The 17,112-nt window shown below is 40.2% G+C and overlaps 2 protein-coding genes across 3 annotated transcripts; one reads left to right on the top strand and one right to left on the bottom strand.

Moving 5' to 3' along the window:
• Positions 1-2,662: 2,662 nt before the first annotated feature.
• Positions 2,663-4,298, bottom strand: rps28 (ribosomal protein S28). The gene is made up of 4 exons (XM_061694401.1): positions 4,218-4,298; positions 3,890-3,937; positions 2,910-3,055; positions 2,663-2,784 (listed from the first exon to the last, which is right to left on the bottom strand). Exons 1-3 carry the CDS (start codon positions 4,254-4,256, stop codon positions 2,933-2,935), a joined length of 210 nt encoding a protein of 69 aa, XP_061550385.1. The 5' UTR covers positions 4,257-4,298; the 3' UTR covers positions 2,663-2,784; positions 2,910-2,932.
• A 1,828-nt stretch (positions 4,299-6,126) lies between these two features.
• On the top strand, positions 6,127-15,405 carry si:rp71-39b20.4 (potassium voltage-gated channel subfamily V member 2). Of its 2 annotated transcripts, XM_061695167.1 has the most exons (5): positions 6,127-6,251; positions 6,329-6,876; positions 8,270-8,903; positions 9,790-9,915; positions 11,607-15,405. In XM_061695167.1, exons 2-5 carry the CDS (start codon positions 6,350-6,352, stop codon positions 11,922-11,924), a joined length of 1,605 nt encoding a protein of 534 aa, XP_061551151.1. In that variant the 5' UTR covers positions 6,127-6,251; positions 6,329-6,349; the 3' UTR covers positions 11,925-15,405. The 2 variants fall into 2 exon arrangements, with proteins under 2 accessions (XP_061551151.1, XP_061551150.1); XM_061695166.1 differs by having other exon boundaries at positions 6,127-6,876.
• Positions 15,406-17,112: the final 1,707 nt, after the last annotated feature.

Below are 17,112 nucleotides of genomic sequence, written 5' to 3'. Positions count from 1 at the left end.
TTTTCTGGCTGGTCCATTTGCATGAGTGAGCAAAGCAGCAGGTTGTATTTACTTGCTGTCTGCAAACACCAGCAAAAGTCTCATGTAACTTGAAAGACTAGCAAAAAAAGAAAAAGACTAGCAATCAGCATCAGGTGGGGCCTACTGCTGCAGTTTTTGGTTGTTTTGATGTTATTTATTGATTTCACAACCACAATGTATTCATGCGCCAACATTGGCAGACCACTTCATAGCGCCTTGGTCTAAAGTAGGTCAATGTGAGATGAAAAATGCGAGGTGATTATTTCTGAAGGACACAAACTGGACAACACGAGTGAAACTGACCTGCTTTCCTGTTCAAAAAGCCACTGCAGTTGGCTCAGGCGGTAGGGGCGCTCGCGTCGGGGGTCGCCGGATCGATTCCCCGCCCTCCCTCCTTTGCGCCTGCTTCTTGTGGCCTCCTCGGCGGGGGCGAGTGAGGGGGTCGCTGTTGGCTCAGGCGGTATCCCCACAGAAAGTAAATAGACATACTTCAGATGGCATGTTGGTGCAGGCCATCTGACAAACAAGCAAGCCTTGAGGCTGATGGCTCGGCAAACAACTAAGAAGAAAAACAATTAATACTTAGACAAAAGACAGAACATAGTGAGTACGTAAAACATTTTCGTTTTCTTTATCTGTTATAATCAGGCTGAGGCAACCACAGTGCTTTCCAAAAGTAGTTTGGAAAATTGACTTTTTAATTGCAGTGAACTCCGCATAATCAACCTATCCTCCGATAATGGCTGAAAACTCGTCTAATCGCTGTTTTTCTGCACAGTCCAAAGCAATGAAATGTTACATAGTCAAGATCAGGGGGAATCTTGGTAATGTTGATATTATGTTTAATTTACAGAGTGTTTTTTCCTCCGCATTTTGTGCCACATTTACTGTCAAAAAAGAAAAGTGAAAATATGTTACTCCTTCTCTCCCGATGAAGCTTCTAAAAGCTGGTGCAGTCTACTTCACAATTTGTATGTCTCCCCTAACATCTATTCAGTCACTTCATTGGCTAAACTTGGGCTTCAAAATGGGCTAATTTCAGTGAGACAAAAAAAAAAGAAACTGTTTAAAGTTGAATGTCATTATTGGTCCTTGGAGTATGTCACACGTTAAGACCTGTGAATTTTTTAAAAATGGTCTCCTTTAACATGTAAAAATAATAACTGACCAGAAATAAGAGAGAAAAGCTGTTAAAAGGTTGACAGATAGGCTTCTTTATTAAGAATAATGCTGACCTCTGCTGGTGATGAAAAAATTGCAAAGTTTAATGCTGACCTCTGCTGGTGATGGAAAAATTGCGAAGTTTAATGCTGACCTCTGCTGGTGATGGAAAAATTGCAAAGTTCAGGTCCATCCATCCATTTTCTGAGCCGCTTCTCCTCACTAGGGCCGCGGGCGTGCTGGAGCCTATCCCAGCTATCATCGGGCAGGAGGCGGGGTACACCCTGAACTGGTTGCCAGCCAATCGCTGGGCACACAGAAACAAACCACCATTCGCACATCTACGGCAATTTAGTCTCCAATTAATGCATGTTTTTGGGATGTCGGAGGAAACCGGAGTGCCCGGAGAAAACCCACGCAGGCACAGGGAGAACATGCAAACTCCACACAGGCGGTGCCGGGGATTGAACCCTGGTCCTCAGAACTGTGAGGTTGACACTCTAACCAGCCGCTCACCGTGCTGCTAGTTCAGGTTTGCAAATATTATTATACACTTCTGTAATTTAACACATTTGCTATATTTTCTGCAGAAATATAGTGATGAAAAAAAAATTGCTTTGCTAAAATTAAAGTCTGGCACCTATTCCACTCAACTAAAGAAGACTTTAAAAGTTTTATCGATGCTTCAGTAATATATATTTCTTTTGACAAGTTGATGCAAGAAATTGTCACATACAACTTTTTTCATCTTGTGCAGGAAATAAGCTAATAATAAAAAGTGGCAGCTATGTATGTGTATGTATGTGTCAAAGGCATCTCCCAACCATCTCAATGATCATACTTTGGACCAAAGTCCCAAAGGGGGAGCCCGCATTATCTGTGTTCAATACACTTATGGTAGAGTGGCGGTCTGAGGAGATATTTGGCCACACTGTCAGTAGCTATCAATCGTGGCCCACAGACTTCTTTTATAGGTTGAAGTCAGATACATCTCACATTTTCAGGATACCAAAAGCTAACGCTATGTTTAGAACTACAACACATGCTTTTCATACTTCAAGCACAAAGATCCATATCAATAAATTACAAAACTCTGTTCATTTTATTTCTGCATTGCAATTCCAAAAGTAAAACTCACAAATTAGATTTTCAAGACAGGAAAATACTTTTCCCAAGGGCAATAATATCATTTGATTGTCAAATTATTTTTGCCAGTTTATGAACATTCTAATTTCTTGAAGGTAAAATGTAGGTTTTCGTTAGCTGTAAGCTAAAATCAAAATAATATTTTACTGTGTAGTGAAGGAGTTTTTAATTGAACTACAGAAATTAGTTCTGATTCCATTTTCTCGAGATACACCAGTACACTCACTACAACTGCGTTAGTAACATTGGCAAATATATTCTTTTTAAACTTGCACGGTAAGCAGAGTCAAATGGTGACGTCAGAAAGTGTCAAAATAAAAAGGCTTGCACATCATTCTCTCAATGGCCACATTTATTCGAAAAACATTTGAACAAGCGAGATGTCGGCCTCAACGTGTGAAACTTGACTAAATCATCTGCTTCAACGGCGTCTGGTCAGCACCACTTCAGTAGGTTCTGTGTGGGGGTGGAGCGCCGTCAGAAAACAAAGTAACATTCCCGCTGATCAATGTATTAGATACAAGGGGGTTTGCAATTGAGCTGCAGAAACAAAAGCCATGCCAAAAGAAACATTCACTGACTGAATATTGTGCGACGAGTCCACCTATCGCAGCCTCCTGGCTTCTCTTTCAGACTCCAGAAGCGTCAGCACATCTCCTTCCCTGACGGGGCCCTTCACGTTCCTGATGATTGAACGGTTGCTGTCGTCCATGAACTCAACACGGACCTACGAAAAAGATGGCACATTTGTTCTTAAAGGCCACAAATATAATTTTTAGAGCAGAGATTTCCAGTGATCATTAGGTCTTCTGCGGGAAACTATCAAATTTTACTAAATGTGTCCAAAAAGTATTTATTAATTACTAATAATGTATCAATTGCTAATTTATCTATGTCAGCGACAGGCAGATGGTACATATTCTATATTTCAGTATTTTATTTCTGTATACATTTTGTGATCTTTTTGATTGATTGAGTGGTGTGCCATGAGATTTTTAATTTAGTAAAATATGTCCCTTGGTGAAGTAAACACTGCTGTACAGTAGTGAACAAAAGGCTTAGGGCACAATGTCTGAGCAATTCTATTATGACCATATACCAGTAGTGGGCAAACCTTTCACCTCAAAGGCTGCATTGGGTTTTAAAAACTAACATTTGGGATTGTTCATTCAAAGATGAGGTTTACAAAATATAAAATAAAAATATGCAATAGGTAAAATGAATAGCAATTTAGAGTCACGTTACAAAACTTCTCATGTAGTTTACCAAAAACTGCTTTGGAATTCGAACCCAATATTGCATCCGATAGTGGCAGGTGCATTTTAAATTCAGCATAAATATACATTTTGTTTTTTAGCAAGGAGAGAGCTAGAGTGGCCACTCATTACACGTAAACAATTAATAATACAAACCACATACAACTAACCATTTTAGAATCATAACTGTCAGAATATACAATTACTCAACTCCAGACACTTAAATATTAATACAATAATATAATTATATATTAATAAACCCTGGAAAATATTTGAGCCAACATTTCACCGTCAACATGGCATACCTGTGTACATTGTCCCTGGGAGCCAGTTCTTCCAAGTACCCGGGTAACCTAAACATTTCAAACAAATATTTATCACAGCATACTTAGAAGATTATAAAGAAAAAGAGACAAACAGAAACCACGCGTCAACAACGAAACGTTCGCTTAGCACCGCAGTTAGCAATAGGACCAACAGGCCTTCGTAATGGAGTCGCGAAGCCGCTAACTCATCTGGCCAAACTGTGTCGTTTAACTCCAAAATTTCGGTTTGTTGTATGATAATGGCGTCTATATTATATAGATATTGACATGACGTGGGTAATTTCCACTTAATTAGAGCTTTTCTTACTCTTGCGAGCTTAATCGGCTGCACGCGGCTGGCGTCCATGTTGGGAGGTTCGACCGGAAAGGACGTCACAGAAATCGCGGAAGAAATGTAAAAGACGCAACGACGTTCAAGTTTAAAGATTTGAAATTTGTTTAATCAAACTGTAACATTTTTAATATTAAATGAGGCTATATCTGTGAGAAACTATAATATATAAAAATTTAAATATATTAAAACAATAAAATGCTCATAAATGAAACTGTGGCAAGTACCATTAGCATTATAGTACAGAATGCACACTTAGTCTCTCTTACAGTATGTAGAACGCAACACAAGTGCTGCATTCAAGTATCATTATTTGAAATGTGTGCATACAGGTTAGGGATAAAAAAGAAAGAGCGAAATAAATTTGATATCTACTTTCCTTACACTGACAGAAACAAAAGGTCTACTCGAATGAATTTGCAAGACTTTTATTGAAAATTTCATTATTTTCTTTGTTGAGTCAACACTGCTGCATATCATATCCAAGCATTCAACTTAACATTTTGAAACTTGAGTAGAGATTGAAATTAGAATACTTAAACTTGGAATTCTTCAAAATTCAGCCCCCCTCCCCCCAAAAAAAATTTGTTGATATATAAAAAAAATTATCTACACAACCCTGTTGTGATCTAAATAAGATGATACCAAATAAATAATTTCAAAAAAATTTCCACCATTAATGTGAACTATAACCGGTGGTTCTCAAATGTTGTCACTCTCATGTTCCATGTATGAATACATGTTTCATTACCTTTCTCATGTGTGTCTGTTAAAATAAAGTTATTTTTCAAACAAGATAAATCGTTAAATATTTCACTGTACATGGGGTCCTTAGTTTTCGATGGAGTTCAGCTGCTACAAATATGTACATAAGTCAGAACACGCTAACTCTATCACTAACCTATACACTAACACAGTATTAAAGTCATTAATATGGTAAATACAATATTTTTTTATGAGAACAATGAATGTACAACAATGAAATAAAGAAACAGTAAGTAAGTATGTAAGTATGTCGCCATTCATAGTTTTTATTTTTTACTACCTGTCCGTGACCCACTTTTGGGTCCTGACCCACCAGTTGAGAATCGCCGACCCTGAAACTCAAATGAAAAAAAAAAGTAAAGTCAAGGGTCAAAGTAAAAATAACTGAGATAATGTGGTTGCACAAGTCTGCACACCCCCTTATAATGTGGCTGTGTTCAGAATTAACCAATCACATTCAAACTCATGTTAAATGTGAGTCAGCACACACCAGCCACCATTTAAATAAATAATTCATAGGCAGGTGTGTGCTAACTCCTATTTAACATGAATTTGACTGGTTAATTCTGAGCACAGACACTTTCCAGGTATAAGAGGGTGTGCACACTTGTGCAACCACATTACTTCAGTTGTTTAACCTTACTGTCCTTCTCAATTTTCTTTTTTTCAAGTGTGTTTTCCAGGTTATAGGTCACAATAGTGGAAAATGTGTCGAAACTAATTTTATTACATCACAAAAACCTGGAATTTGAACACAACAGGGGCACCTAGACTTTTTTTTTATTGCCACTGTAAGTATTTTTAAAGATTGGAAAATTATTATAGTGGCTCCTTTAACCTTTTTAAAATTTTTAAATTTTTTAAATCATCATAGAATAATGGCAAATATTCACTTATGTGTCTTCGAGAAACTAATTTGATATACAGCATCGAGCCGGATAGTCTGCCTTTATCATTGGTATGGACTTGGATGCCTCGCAGCTTCGTTAGTAATGCAGCACCATCATCCCAACACTCTCGTCATCGTCAGAGCTTCAAGCTTTAAATCACAACACTAATCCCTCTGAACAGTATTTTTAACTTGCGTTTGGACAGAAAGAGCAGCAATAGGATTAGAGAATCAGTGAGGTGGCTGAATCCCTAACTCATGCATTTGATCTTCTTACATGCTGAGAGACAAGCACTGCAGCTTTTTCAACCTGGAAGCATTTTGTCACCCCCAGAGGACGACATCCGGATTAAATGGTGATTCTGTGGAATATTGCTGTGGTTATCATCCACTGACTTCACCCACATAATTTGATTTGTTTGTTTGGTTGAAGGTGTTCTGAGGAGCCGTCACGATGGAGAGTATAAAACCCAAGTTGAAAGTGCTGAAGAAACGGCGCTCCAGTCTTTTTGCCACGGTAAAACGGGACAAGAGCTTTTCACAAAGCATAGAGGAACAAGAGAGTGAATTCCCGTTTTCCCAGGACAGTTCTGTGAAGTTATGGACATCCATGGACAACCTGGAGACTCCGGATGAGCAGAAAGCGCCGAGCAAAGACGCAACAAAATTGAGGAAACCAAACATCGTCAACCTCAACGTGGGCGGGAAGGTGTTTCACATCCCCAAACATCTGGTCCTCCAATACCCCAAAACCAGGATCGGAATCCTGGCACTGTGTGAAGATCCAGCCAAGCGCCTGACTCTCTGTGACGACTACAACGTTCTGAACAATGAGTTCTTTTTTGATAGAGACCCAATGTTTTTCCACTACATCTTCCACTATTATTGCAGCAATGTCTTGTGGGTGATGGACAGTCTCTGCCCTGTCAACTTTGAGGAAGAGATGTCCTTTTGGGGGCTGAAACTGAAGGACACTCCGAGGTGTGGTATTCTCTAATACTGATAACCCTAAATACACTTCGCTGACTTTGGGCAGGACTCGTTGCTAGCCAATCACGGGGCACATAGACAAAACCATTCACCCACACATTCAAAGGAAAATTTAGCCTTAAATTAGAACAGTGATAACAGTGTTCAAGGTGGAGCTTGATCAGACCTGAAAACTTTCTGTGTTATCCCCACATTTGCAGAAACTTGCACCTGTTGGTCTTAGAATGGTCATGGAGGAATCTCGAAACAGTGGGAGAGTCCAAGTAATGTATACTGTATGTGTATTTTTATTGGACAGTGTTCATGGTGGGTTTGAAACAGTCCCGAGAACTGTGTCTTTCCTCTACGTTTGCACATTTCCAGCAGAAACATGCACCTGTTGGTCTTCGAAGGGTCGTTGGGGAATCTCGAAACAGTGTTAAACCCCATAAGAATAATCAAACATACAGTACCTAACATAAGGAACAGAAGTTATCCGGAGGTCAGAAGTTGCCCTGACACAGACGTGAGATCCTAATACCTACAGAAGGAAGTACTTGCAATGTAGCAAAAATAAAAATCAATTTTCCCTTTTCTCTAAAACATTTGACTAAGGATTAATCATCCATTCATTAATGCCAGACAGGCTATTGACACATTCTGAAAAGATTTGTGGTTTGATATAGACAAATTATGAAGATATTCTTGGCCTGGGTCAAATTATGAAGATATTCTTGGCCCGGGTCAAAATCTATAGTATGTGTGCATGGAAAATGAACAGTATGCAGGTGTTAAGCTGATGGCGTTGTGGTTCACTTGCCTGACTTTGGTGCAGGCAGCGTGGGCTCAGTTTCCACAATGTGAGTGGTTGTCTGTCTCTATTTGTGCCCTGTGATTGGCTAGCGACCAGTCCAGTGTGTCCAGTAGCCTCTTGCCAAAAGGTAGTTGGGATAGTCGCCAGTTCCCCATGACCCTGAACAGCCACATATTTTACATTAGGACACCCTCGACACATCAGCAAACAAAAAGTACTGTCCTGTATACGGTATATACTGAAATTGTCTCAATTTACTCGCAAATGTACTTTCTCAATGTGAAATTTGGGCCTGTCACTATATGTTGCTGTCATAGATAGATGAGCAAAGATACATTATTTGCAGTCAACAAATAATGTAACAATCCAGTGAAATTGGATTATATCCCACAGCAGACCTGTGGATCGTTCACGACACACAAATGTGACGTGCGTGGCACAGTGCTTGGTAATCACTGATAATTGGTACCTTGACTTACGAGTGCCCCAACTTAGCATGTAGTATGGTTGATTTTTTTTTTTTTTTTTTTTTTGCTTTGTGAGAGCCACATGTACTCACTGACTTACAGTGCGTCTTCTTGCTTTCTTCAGGTGCTGCCGTATTCTGTTCGAAGAGAAGGTGGATGACATAAGAGACCAACTGAAGGTCAACCAGGAGCTGATCGACGAGATTAAGCCTCATCAGGACGACGAGGGCTACAAGACCATGTTCCTCGGCAACATTCGGAAGATTCTCTGGGACCTGATGGAGAACCCTTACTCTTCCATGTCAGCCAAAGCCTTTGCTGTGTTTTCCAGTCTCTTTGTGCTCATCTCCATCGTTTCCATGACGATGAACACGGTGAACGAACTCAGGCAGTACAAATTGGCTGGCAAAACCTACATGGAGTGGGTGGAGATCGCCTCCATCCTTTTCTTCACCTCGGAGTACTTCTTGCGCTTGCTCACCACGTCCGACATCAAGCATTTTGTCAAGAGTGCCCTCAACTTTGTGGACGTGGTGGCCGTCATGCCGTACTTTATCCAGATCATGTTTGAGACCTTTGTGATCGATTCGGAGGACCTCAGCGCACAGGAAGATTTGAAGGCCATGGCGAGGGTCAGCAAAGTCAGCAAGGTGCTCAAAGTTGTCAAGCTGATGCGCATCTTCCGTATCCTCAAGCTCGCCCGTCACTCTACCGGCATGAGGGCGTTTGGCTTCACTATTCGCCAGTGCTCTGAGCAGGTAGGAAGCAATGTAAAACTCCCTACAAATAAAGTACACTTTGATTTCCAGCCAACGCAGTGGGAAATAATCCAATTTCAGTTAAATGGGCCAAAAATGTGTATTTATTACAAACAATGTTGTGAATTTGTGTTCATTTATCTATGCCAACGTCCGATAGTGACCGGAAAAAAACAATTAAATGCTCTTCCATTAGATAACAGAATGTACAATTACCAATAACTTGGGAAAGGAAAGAAAGTTTCCTTTCATACAATTGAATAATAACTTTGTGTTAAACTAAATGGGCCCACATTTCACAATGAGTAAGTAAATTGGTGAGTAAGTATATATTTCAGTATATAAACTTTCTATGACATGTTTATTTTGGCAATGTGTCATGAGATTTATCTAATGTAAAATATGTGCCTTGGCTAGATTTGGAAGCATTGAAAGAAAACAATGTGAATTACAACATGTACAATTCATCTGAAAAGGAAAAATATAGATTCTATAAAAATCAACTGGTTGTATCATCAAGGTTTGAAGGCCTGATGACCGCTTACAAATAAATATCAGTCAATTTTACACTTGCTCGGAAGCTGAAAATGAATAATGTCATCTTTCACAGCGAGACAATGATCATAATTATACATCCAATTCAACAAAAGAATGGCTTAATCAGAATAAAAGCCAGAGCCGAGATATAAATCCAACTGAAAATATCAATATTCTTTCCAAAATGAGATAAATGCCCTCAAAATCTTGGCCATATTGTCATATATTGAACGTGTTCAAATTTAGCCAATGAACTCTTTTAACAGGATAACATTGATGTGAAAAAACTGTGAAATCAATAATGTTGACCATTTCTGTTGACCATTCCAATTGCATTATTGTCTTTTAGGTGTGTTGTCTGTTTCTCTTCATCGCCATGGGGATCTTCACCTTCTCAGCTCTGATGCATTCAGTGGAGGCGGACCAGCCTGGAACGCCCTTCAGCAGCATCCCAGATGCCTGGTGGTGGGCGGCGGTAAGGATTCCAGGATTCTGACGTGTTTGTTTCCCCCCCTTAAACTCTTCATTCAAATGTGACGGTGTACCATACATCACCTGGATTATAATTTACGTATATGGTGGCTCCCATTTTTGGAATGAGTGGGTGCCACAATAAATAAATGGAATGATTTTAATAATAACAAACAACTGCACGACTCTGATACATTATGTCCATGTTCATGGCTTCTAGAAATGCCAGGAAGTTCACTGGACCATTAAACACAACTATACTTAATTGCAATGTGTGAAGCTCTTCTTAGAACTCCACTGCACTTTATCAGAATCAGAATCGGATTCAGAATAAGAATCATACTTGGAATCAGAATCAGAATCATCTTTATTTTGCCAAGTATGTCCAAAAAACACAAGGAATTTTTTTTCCGATTCTGATTCTGATTCTGATTTCAGGGAATTTGTAGCTCATTCCTAAAACATTCATCAATTAATAATGATAAACAAATTATCATACAGTTGTTCAACAACAGCAACAACAAAAAAGTTGAAGTCAACCAGCCAGTCAGTTTCTCTACCACTTAGAGTGAGGAGCTCTGTCTGGTACAGGGATGCATTACCACGAATGGATTGGGAGGTAATAAAAGACACACTTTGTACTCATTCCTAGGAGAGTAAAGGTGGGGAGTCAGTGTAGGTGCTTGTATTTCTGCACTCTCATCAGGATCCTAGCAGAACTGTTCTGAATATATAGTACTGCAGCTTTTGGGTGCCTTTGCTGGGGACCCCATTGAGAAGTGCATTGCAGTAATCTAGTCTGGAGGGGGCAATTTGACCCCAAAAGTCAAGTTCAGGCTAAGAATCAGTGGTAGGACTATCGCACTAAGCACCATCGGAGGAAAATGGTTTCTACATTTTGAGCAGTTTGGATAGGACAGGTGTGTGTGAAATTGTTCCAAGGACCCTCTCATAATATTAATGGCAACTAAACATAACTGCTGTGTGTAGTAGCCCTGAATGCCATAGGAATGAAGACATTGCCTACCTTTGAGAGGAAAAAGCCATAATGTTACAATAACAAATGGATATTTTTAGAGGCAAATAAGTTGTGTTGTTATGTGACTAATGCTGTATTTTTTCAAGAAAAAAAGAAAGACATACATAACAACGACGTATTTCGTCACAGTAAAAAGTAATAATTTTACGAGAATAAAGTTGTATTTTTCCTCAAGATAAAGTTGTAATATTATGATATTAAGTAAAAGTTTAATAAGGGAAGTCATATTTAACAAGTGAATTTATAAAATACAACTTTACTCTCATAATATTGCATTTTTTTATTCTGGAAAAGGCACCTTTATTCTCGAAAGAAATATGGCTTTTGTTCTAAAAGTAGTTCTAGTACACTCATGTATTGTTTATTTTTATTTACAAAGTATAATACTTACCATATCAGTGTAATTTTATAGTTATGTAAACATTTTGGACGTGATTTTCTTTTCAAAATTCGTCTCTTCCTTGCTTACCGGTAATACATATTAACTTAGGATAGGGCTACCTAAAATAAAATCTCAAACTCTTTTGACTCAATTCACTCAAAATGGAGGTGTCTTCTTTGACATTTGAACACTTCAATTGTATTACTTTTCAGTATACCAAAATGTAACCAATTTAACCAGCAGTTGTGTTTTAAGTTTGATCCTTTTTGTCCAGGTGAGCATTTCCACTGTTGGCTACGGAGACGTGGTCCCAATCTCGTACCTGGGGCGTTGCGTGGCCTTTGGCTGCATCTCGTTCGGCATCATTCTCAATGGCATGCCCATCTCTATTCTTTTCAACAAGTTTTCCGACTACTACGCCAAACTGAAGGAACAAGAATACACGTTTTCAAACACCGAGCGCACCTTCCAGCTCAGTAGACGTCTGCAGAACAAGTGTAACAGCTGCTTCCAAGCCCACGTGGAGGACTCCGACGATGAGGTCCACTATCGGCCCAGCGGAAGGCAGACTACTTTCGAGGGGGAAGAGTGAAAAGCAGCCTGAGCGCAATCTCACTAACACTAAATGGCCTTAAGACACAGGGGTCTCGAAAGTCTAAGACCCCCATCTGCTTCCGACTAAACTAGCAAGATGCATTATGAACAATACAAAGGAAGAAATAAAGACAGCTATCAGACAATACTGGTGCTTTGTCATCTTGCAACGATACAAAGATGCTCAGACGTGTATGTATGTAAATAACAATGACACTTTTGGCGGTTCCATCTATCCATCCATTTTCTGAGCCGCTTCTCCTCACTAGGGTCGCGGGCGTGCTGGAGCCTATCCCAGCTATCATCGGGCAGGAGGCGGGGTACACCCTGAACTGGTTGCCAGCCAATCGCAGGGCACATAGAAACAAACAACCATTCACACTCACAGTCACACCTACGGGCAATTTAGAGTCTCCAATTAATGCATGTTTTTGGGATGTGGGAGGAAACCGGAGTGTCCGGAGAAAACCCACGCAGGCACGGGGAGAACAGGCAAACTCCACACAGGCGGGGCCGGGGATTGAACCCGGGTCCTCAGAACTGTGAGGCTGACGCTCTAACCAGTTGTCAATCGTGCCGCCCGACTATTTCATCTTTTTTTTTAATAACAAGGAGCAACCAATCTAGTGACCTGGAGGATTATTGGAAACTTCTGGAGATTCTGGGAGTCCCTCCATTGAAGGGGATGTACGCCCCTCTGCGTCCAGACTGTAACTGAATGGTGTGTATGTGTGTGAAACCAACTGGCTATGTGAAATTTGCACAGACATAGGCAGCTAAAAATAAAAAAAATTGTTGTTTAATGTAACACTTTATGGCTGGGCAGGAGCCTTAGAGAACCTAACTGCTTGTATACAAGCAATTAAAAAGTCTGTTTTCATTAAAGTACCATAGATGGCAAAAGTATAGTCTGTACTCAAGTTGAAGTACAGATACTTGTACGTAAAAGACTGGTAAAAGTAATAATTCAAATCCTAATGTAAGTAAAAAGTACTGAAAAAAAGTAAAAAAAAATAAAAATAATGTACGGAAGTAAAAATGAAGTTTTACCGTCAATTACATTGTTGATAAGGCCGCAAATAAATGAGCGTTTGTAATTGCCAAATGCTGCCATAAAATGGCAGCAAAGCAACTGTTGCCCATCAGAAAAGGCTACAGCCTGACTAAATGAAGCTCCTCACCTCAGTTCAACATAGTTCCTTGGCCCCAACATGTCACAGGATGGGGCCAAAGCAATGTATTTATATTAGAAATGGCTTTGGGCTGAGTACATAAGCACCGAATAATGGAAGATATGGTCCCCCCAGAATCTGCAAAAAGGCGAATTCACGAATGACAAACTGCGAATACCCGCGGGTTTACTGTATACACACAATACCTGTTTTGTTAAATCGGCACAATGAAAAAAAAATAATTTCTGCACACAAAATAGTTTCCATCTTTTATTAACTTGGACTCGTTTCAAACGAGTCGTTTGAGCGTTATAGGGCTCGTACTGAAAATAAAATAAAAAGGTTAAAATCCATCAGAAATACAGATATCTGAAAAACCTACTGAAGTAAAATATAAAATATTTATATTCTAAAATATAGAATATAACTTTTGATTTGAGGGTCGGATGTCTCCCACTGTCCAAATATCTACCTGAAAATGTGTGACAACATCGCAATGCTCTTGAGGCACCCATGTCATTTTTGTGTGCATGGTGTGCATCAAACTGGAGAGTAGAGCAGCGGCAGCAGGGTGTGTGTGTGTGTGTGTGTCAGCAGCCGTCAAATCCAACAGTGTAATTTTTGTTGTCAAGGATTACTGGGATTTGCACTTGCGACTCCCTCCTGGCCAGACAAGGACAAAGCGTAATCATGAGCCCTGCTATTTTGGAAGCACACGTAATGTGTCTGATCAAATGTCCACTATGCTTTCTTGTATTGTTTTCTTGATCGCTCATAAACCCCTCTAGTTGTGAAATTAGCATTTTTCAGCGTTACAGTCTATATGGTAAATTGCGCAGGTGATGTATAAGTACTTGGCGTAATCCCAACTTGCTCCAGATACAGTAGTTCCTGTTGAGGTGCCAAAAGTGAGTTGGGCCAACACTTGCGCTGTACTGCTGGCTGTGTTACCTCCTCTCATAAGTTCATTAAGGCACTTAGTTACACAAAGAACACAATGTGTCATTGGGCAAAGAGACAGTACCATCTGCTTCTTAAATTGGCGCCTCTCACATGAACAACATCAACACATAGTTTCTCCTGTACAAAGTAAGACAGCTCACAAATAGCAGTAGGAGGGTGCATTTCATCACTAAAAGAAAGAGCGAATGTATATCATAGGGCTAATGATCAGGCTCCCAAGTACCTGTACCGTGGTATGTCCTTCAGATACGACTTTAAAGGTCCCATATTTTGGCTATTTAGACCTCCATGGAGTGACTCTCTAACATGGACTTAGTATAAAAGTGTCAATTTCATTTAAAAAAAAACATTTTGGTTTTGTCATACGAGTATCCAGAAAAGGCCCATCTCAGAGCTATTTCAGTATGACCCAGTTTTGTATCCACTTAGTCCATATTTGGCTAAGATCGCCCCCTTTCCTCTGTTTGGTTGCCTCTGTGTCAAAGACCCAACCCTCACTACTTGTAAGAGCACACGTGTTTGTTATGTTGACAGCGCTGACTCGGGAGTGGAGAGGTAGGCAGAGATCTAAGCTAGTGACGTAGATAAGCTCGAGAAATTTAAATGACCTGATCACAGGCCAGAAAAACGTCTGGAACTCGAGAATGGGTGGACGATATTCATGCATATTTTACATGTTCACTGAGGCACCATAGAGCCAATGTTTACATCCGCAAAACTAGAAAAAGTTGGTTTGGTAAAATGTGACACCTTTAATTCCCTACCATACCATGCTTGTTGAAACTCAAAACACAACTGACATGAATAGAAATGACATTCCCCTAAAAACCCAACAAAATTTTATGATATGCATTTCTTAAATGAGAAAAATACCAGTCTTATACCTTTTTATACTTTGAAAAACAGATGTAAGGAATTAAACAGTTTATGCATCATGATTAATACATTGCGGCTTCTTCTGGTGTCTGTGACTTGGCCACTGGGTAGCAGTATAATTCAGTCTCACACACACACACAAAGATCAATTTCACCACTGCTGTACAGTAAATCATTCATCAGTAATCTGCATAAATTTTAACAGTTTTTCCGCACAGGATAAAAAATGTCTGTGATATTTTTATACGTCTACATGTATTGATGCACCAATTGTGTTAAAATATCCCTTGCTTTAAGCATGGCAACACAGCCACATTGTTGCTATTCATTAGCTCGTCTATGGTATTTCCCATTATGTGCTAGCATTAAACTAGCTGACTTTAAGGCAAACTTATGCGGTTGTTTGAAACACACAAAGTGTAATTCTCTTTGTTTAATGTTTAGTTTGACAGTAAGCTTCAACTGGGTGGTAATAAACAACTTGAAGTCTCTTTTTTTGAAGAATTGTTCACTAATTGGCGGCACGGTGGGCGACTATTTAGGAAACCTACCCCACAGTTCTGAGGAACCGGGTTCAAGTCCCCGCCTGTGTGGAGTTTGCTAGTTCTGCCCGTGCCTGCGTGGGTTGTTTGTTTATATCCATCCGTCCATTTTGTGTTCCGCTTCTCCTCACCAGGGTCGCGGGTGTGCTGGAGCCTATCCCAGCTATCTTCGTGAGAGAGGCGGGGTACACCCTGAATTGGTCGCCAGCCAATCGCACGGCACATATAAACAAACAACCAGTCACACACACGGACAATTTAGATTCTTCAAGCAACCTACCATACATGTTTTTGGGATGTGGGAGGAAACCGGAGTACCCGGAGAAAACCCATTCAGGCACGGGGAGAACATGCAAACTCCACCAAAGGCAGGGCCGGGATTTGAACCCCAGTCCTCAGAACTGTGAGGCAGATGTGCTAACCAGTCGTCCACTGTGGCGTGTTTGTTTATATGTGCCCTGCAATTGGCTGGTGACCAGTTCAGGGTGTACCCCACCTCTCGCCCAGAGTCAACTGGGACAGGCGCCAGCATGCCCGTGACCCTCGTGAGGACAAGCTGTACAGAAAACGGATGGATGGATGGATGGATGGATGTTCACTAATTCTATCAGCCAAACCGCTGCTTGATGCCAGTTCAGTTCATTGGCACCATGTGGCGCTTGTATCTCAAATTTAGCTCGCAAGCCTAGCAAAAAAATCAGCTGAAAGACAGCTCGTATATAAAAAAACTGGGTGGCTCATACCTCAAGGATGAGAAATTTATCGACAACAATCAAGCCTCGGAACCAAACGTTGCAATGGTTTGAGAGAGGTTCGGGCCAGGATGAAACTCTGAGGCGTCCGCACCCTGACTGCCACCCATAAAGCCTGTCAGAGCCAGTTATAGCCCAGTGTCTTTACAAAATTGGTATTTGCGTTTAAAATACAACCTCCTTCATTTGGAAATGATTTGAAAGTATTGTGTGGCTCTTTGACAGAAAAGCTGTAGGAGCGTCCATTTTTTTTTAGGATGGTCTCTGACCCCACACGCCCACATGCCTTTCACAGCTGTCAGGATGACTCACACTCAGATTTTCTTTTCACAGTTAAAAGATTAAAGTAGAACAACGTATGCCTTTCATAAATGCGTAATGATCAGATGGAACACTCCACACAGGAATGCCGCAGCCATGAATCTAGATTAGAACCTAGAGTAACTTGGACTCTGCTGGTAAAACAAGAAACCATCATAGACTGATTTTGGACTATTCCCCCCACTCTACTAACAGTGGACTGACAAGCTCTACACGTACATTTTCACTATTTTTGATTCCATTTTTGGATGGATTTATCTTTTTTTTAGCTGGCCTGTGGTGTGTCTGGTGACTGAGATTGTAAATCTCTGCATCTCTATCCTTGACATATTTTTCCTCTTTGTACTGTGGTCCAATTAGATCCCATCCATCAATGGGGTGTCAAGATAAGATACAGAGGCAATGGAGTCTCAAGGAAAATAGTAGAGTGATATTTTAAGTTCCCACAGACATTTTGTCCAAGTGACAGGCCAGCAAATGTAACCTTGGCCCAATAGATGGCACACGTTTATTAGAGATTTGGTCAAAACACTTTTTTAGCTGTACTACAGTAAAGGCGT

This window comes from Phycodurus eques, chromosome 13, assembly GCF_024500275.1.
Source record: "Phycodurus eques isolate BA_2022a chromosome 13, UOR_Pequ_1.1, whole genome shotgun sequence".
Taxonomy (NCBI): domain Eukaryota; kingdom Metazoa; phylum Chordata; class Actinopteri; order Syngnathiformes; family Syngnathidae; genus Phycodurus; species Phycodurus eques.
The sequence above is the reverse complement of the archived record's forward strand: the minus strand, read 5'-3'. Positions and strand labels throughout refer to the sequence as shown.

Coding starts and splice junctions, on each gene's coding strand:
- si:rp71-39b20.4 (XM_061695167.1), top strand. CDS start 6,350: ATGGAGAGTATAAAACCCAAGTTGAAAGTGCTGAAGAAACGGCGCTCC. Junction 6,877..8,269: donor AAACTGAAGGACACTCCGAG/GTGTGGTATTCT, acceptor TGCTTTCTTCAG/GTGCTGCCGTATTCTGTTCG. Junction 8,904..9,789: donor TTCGCCAGTGCTCTGAGCAG/GTAGGAAGCAAT, acceptor ATTGTCTTTTAG/GTGTGTTGTCTGTTTCTCTT.
- rps28 (XM_061694401.1), bottom strand. CDS start 4,256: ATGGACGCCAGCCGCGTGCAGCCGATTAAGCTCGCAAGA. Junction 3,938..4,217: donor AGCCGATTAAGCTCGCAAGA/GTAAGAAAAGCT, acceptor TGAAATGTTTAG/GTTACCCGGGTACTTGGAAG. Junction 3,056..3,889: donor CCCAGGGACAATGTACACAG/GTATGCCATGTT, acceptor TCTTTTTCGTAG/GTCCGTGTTGAGTTCATGGA.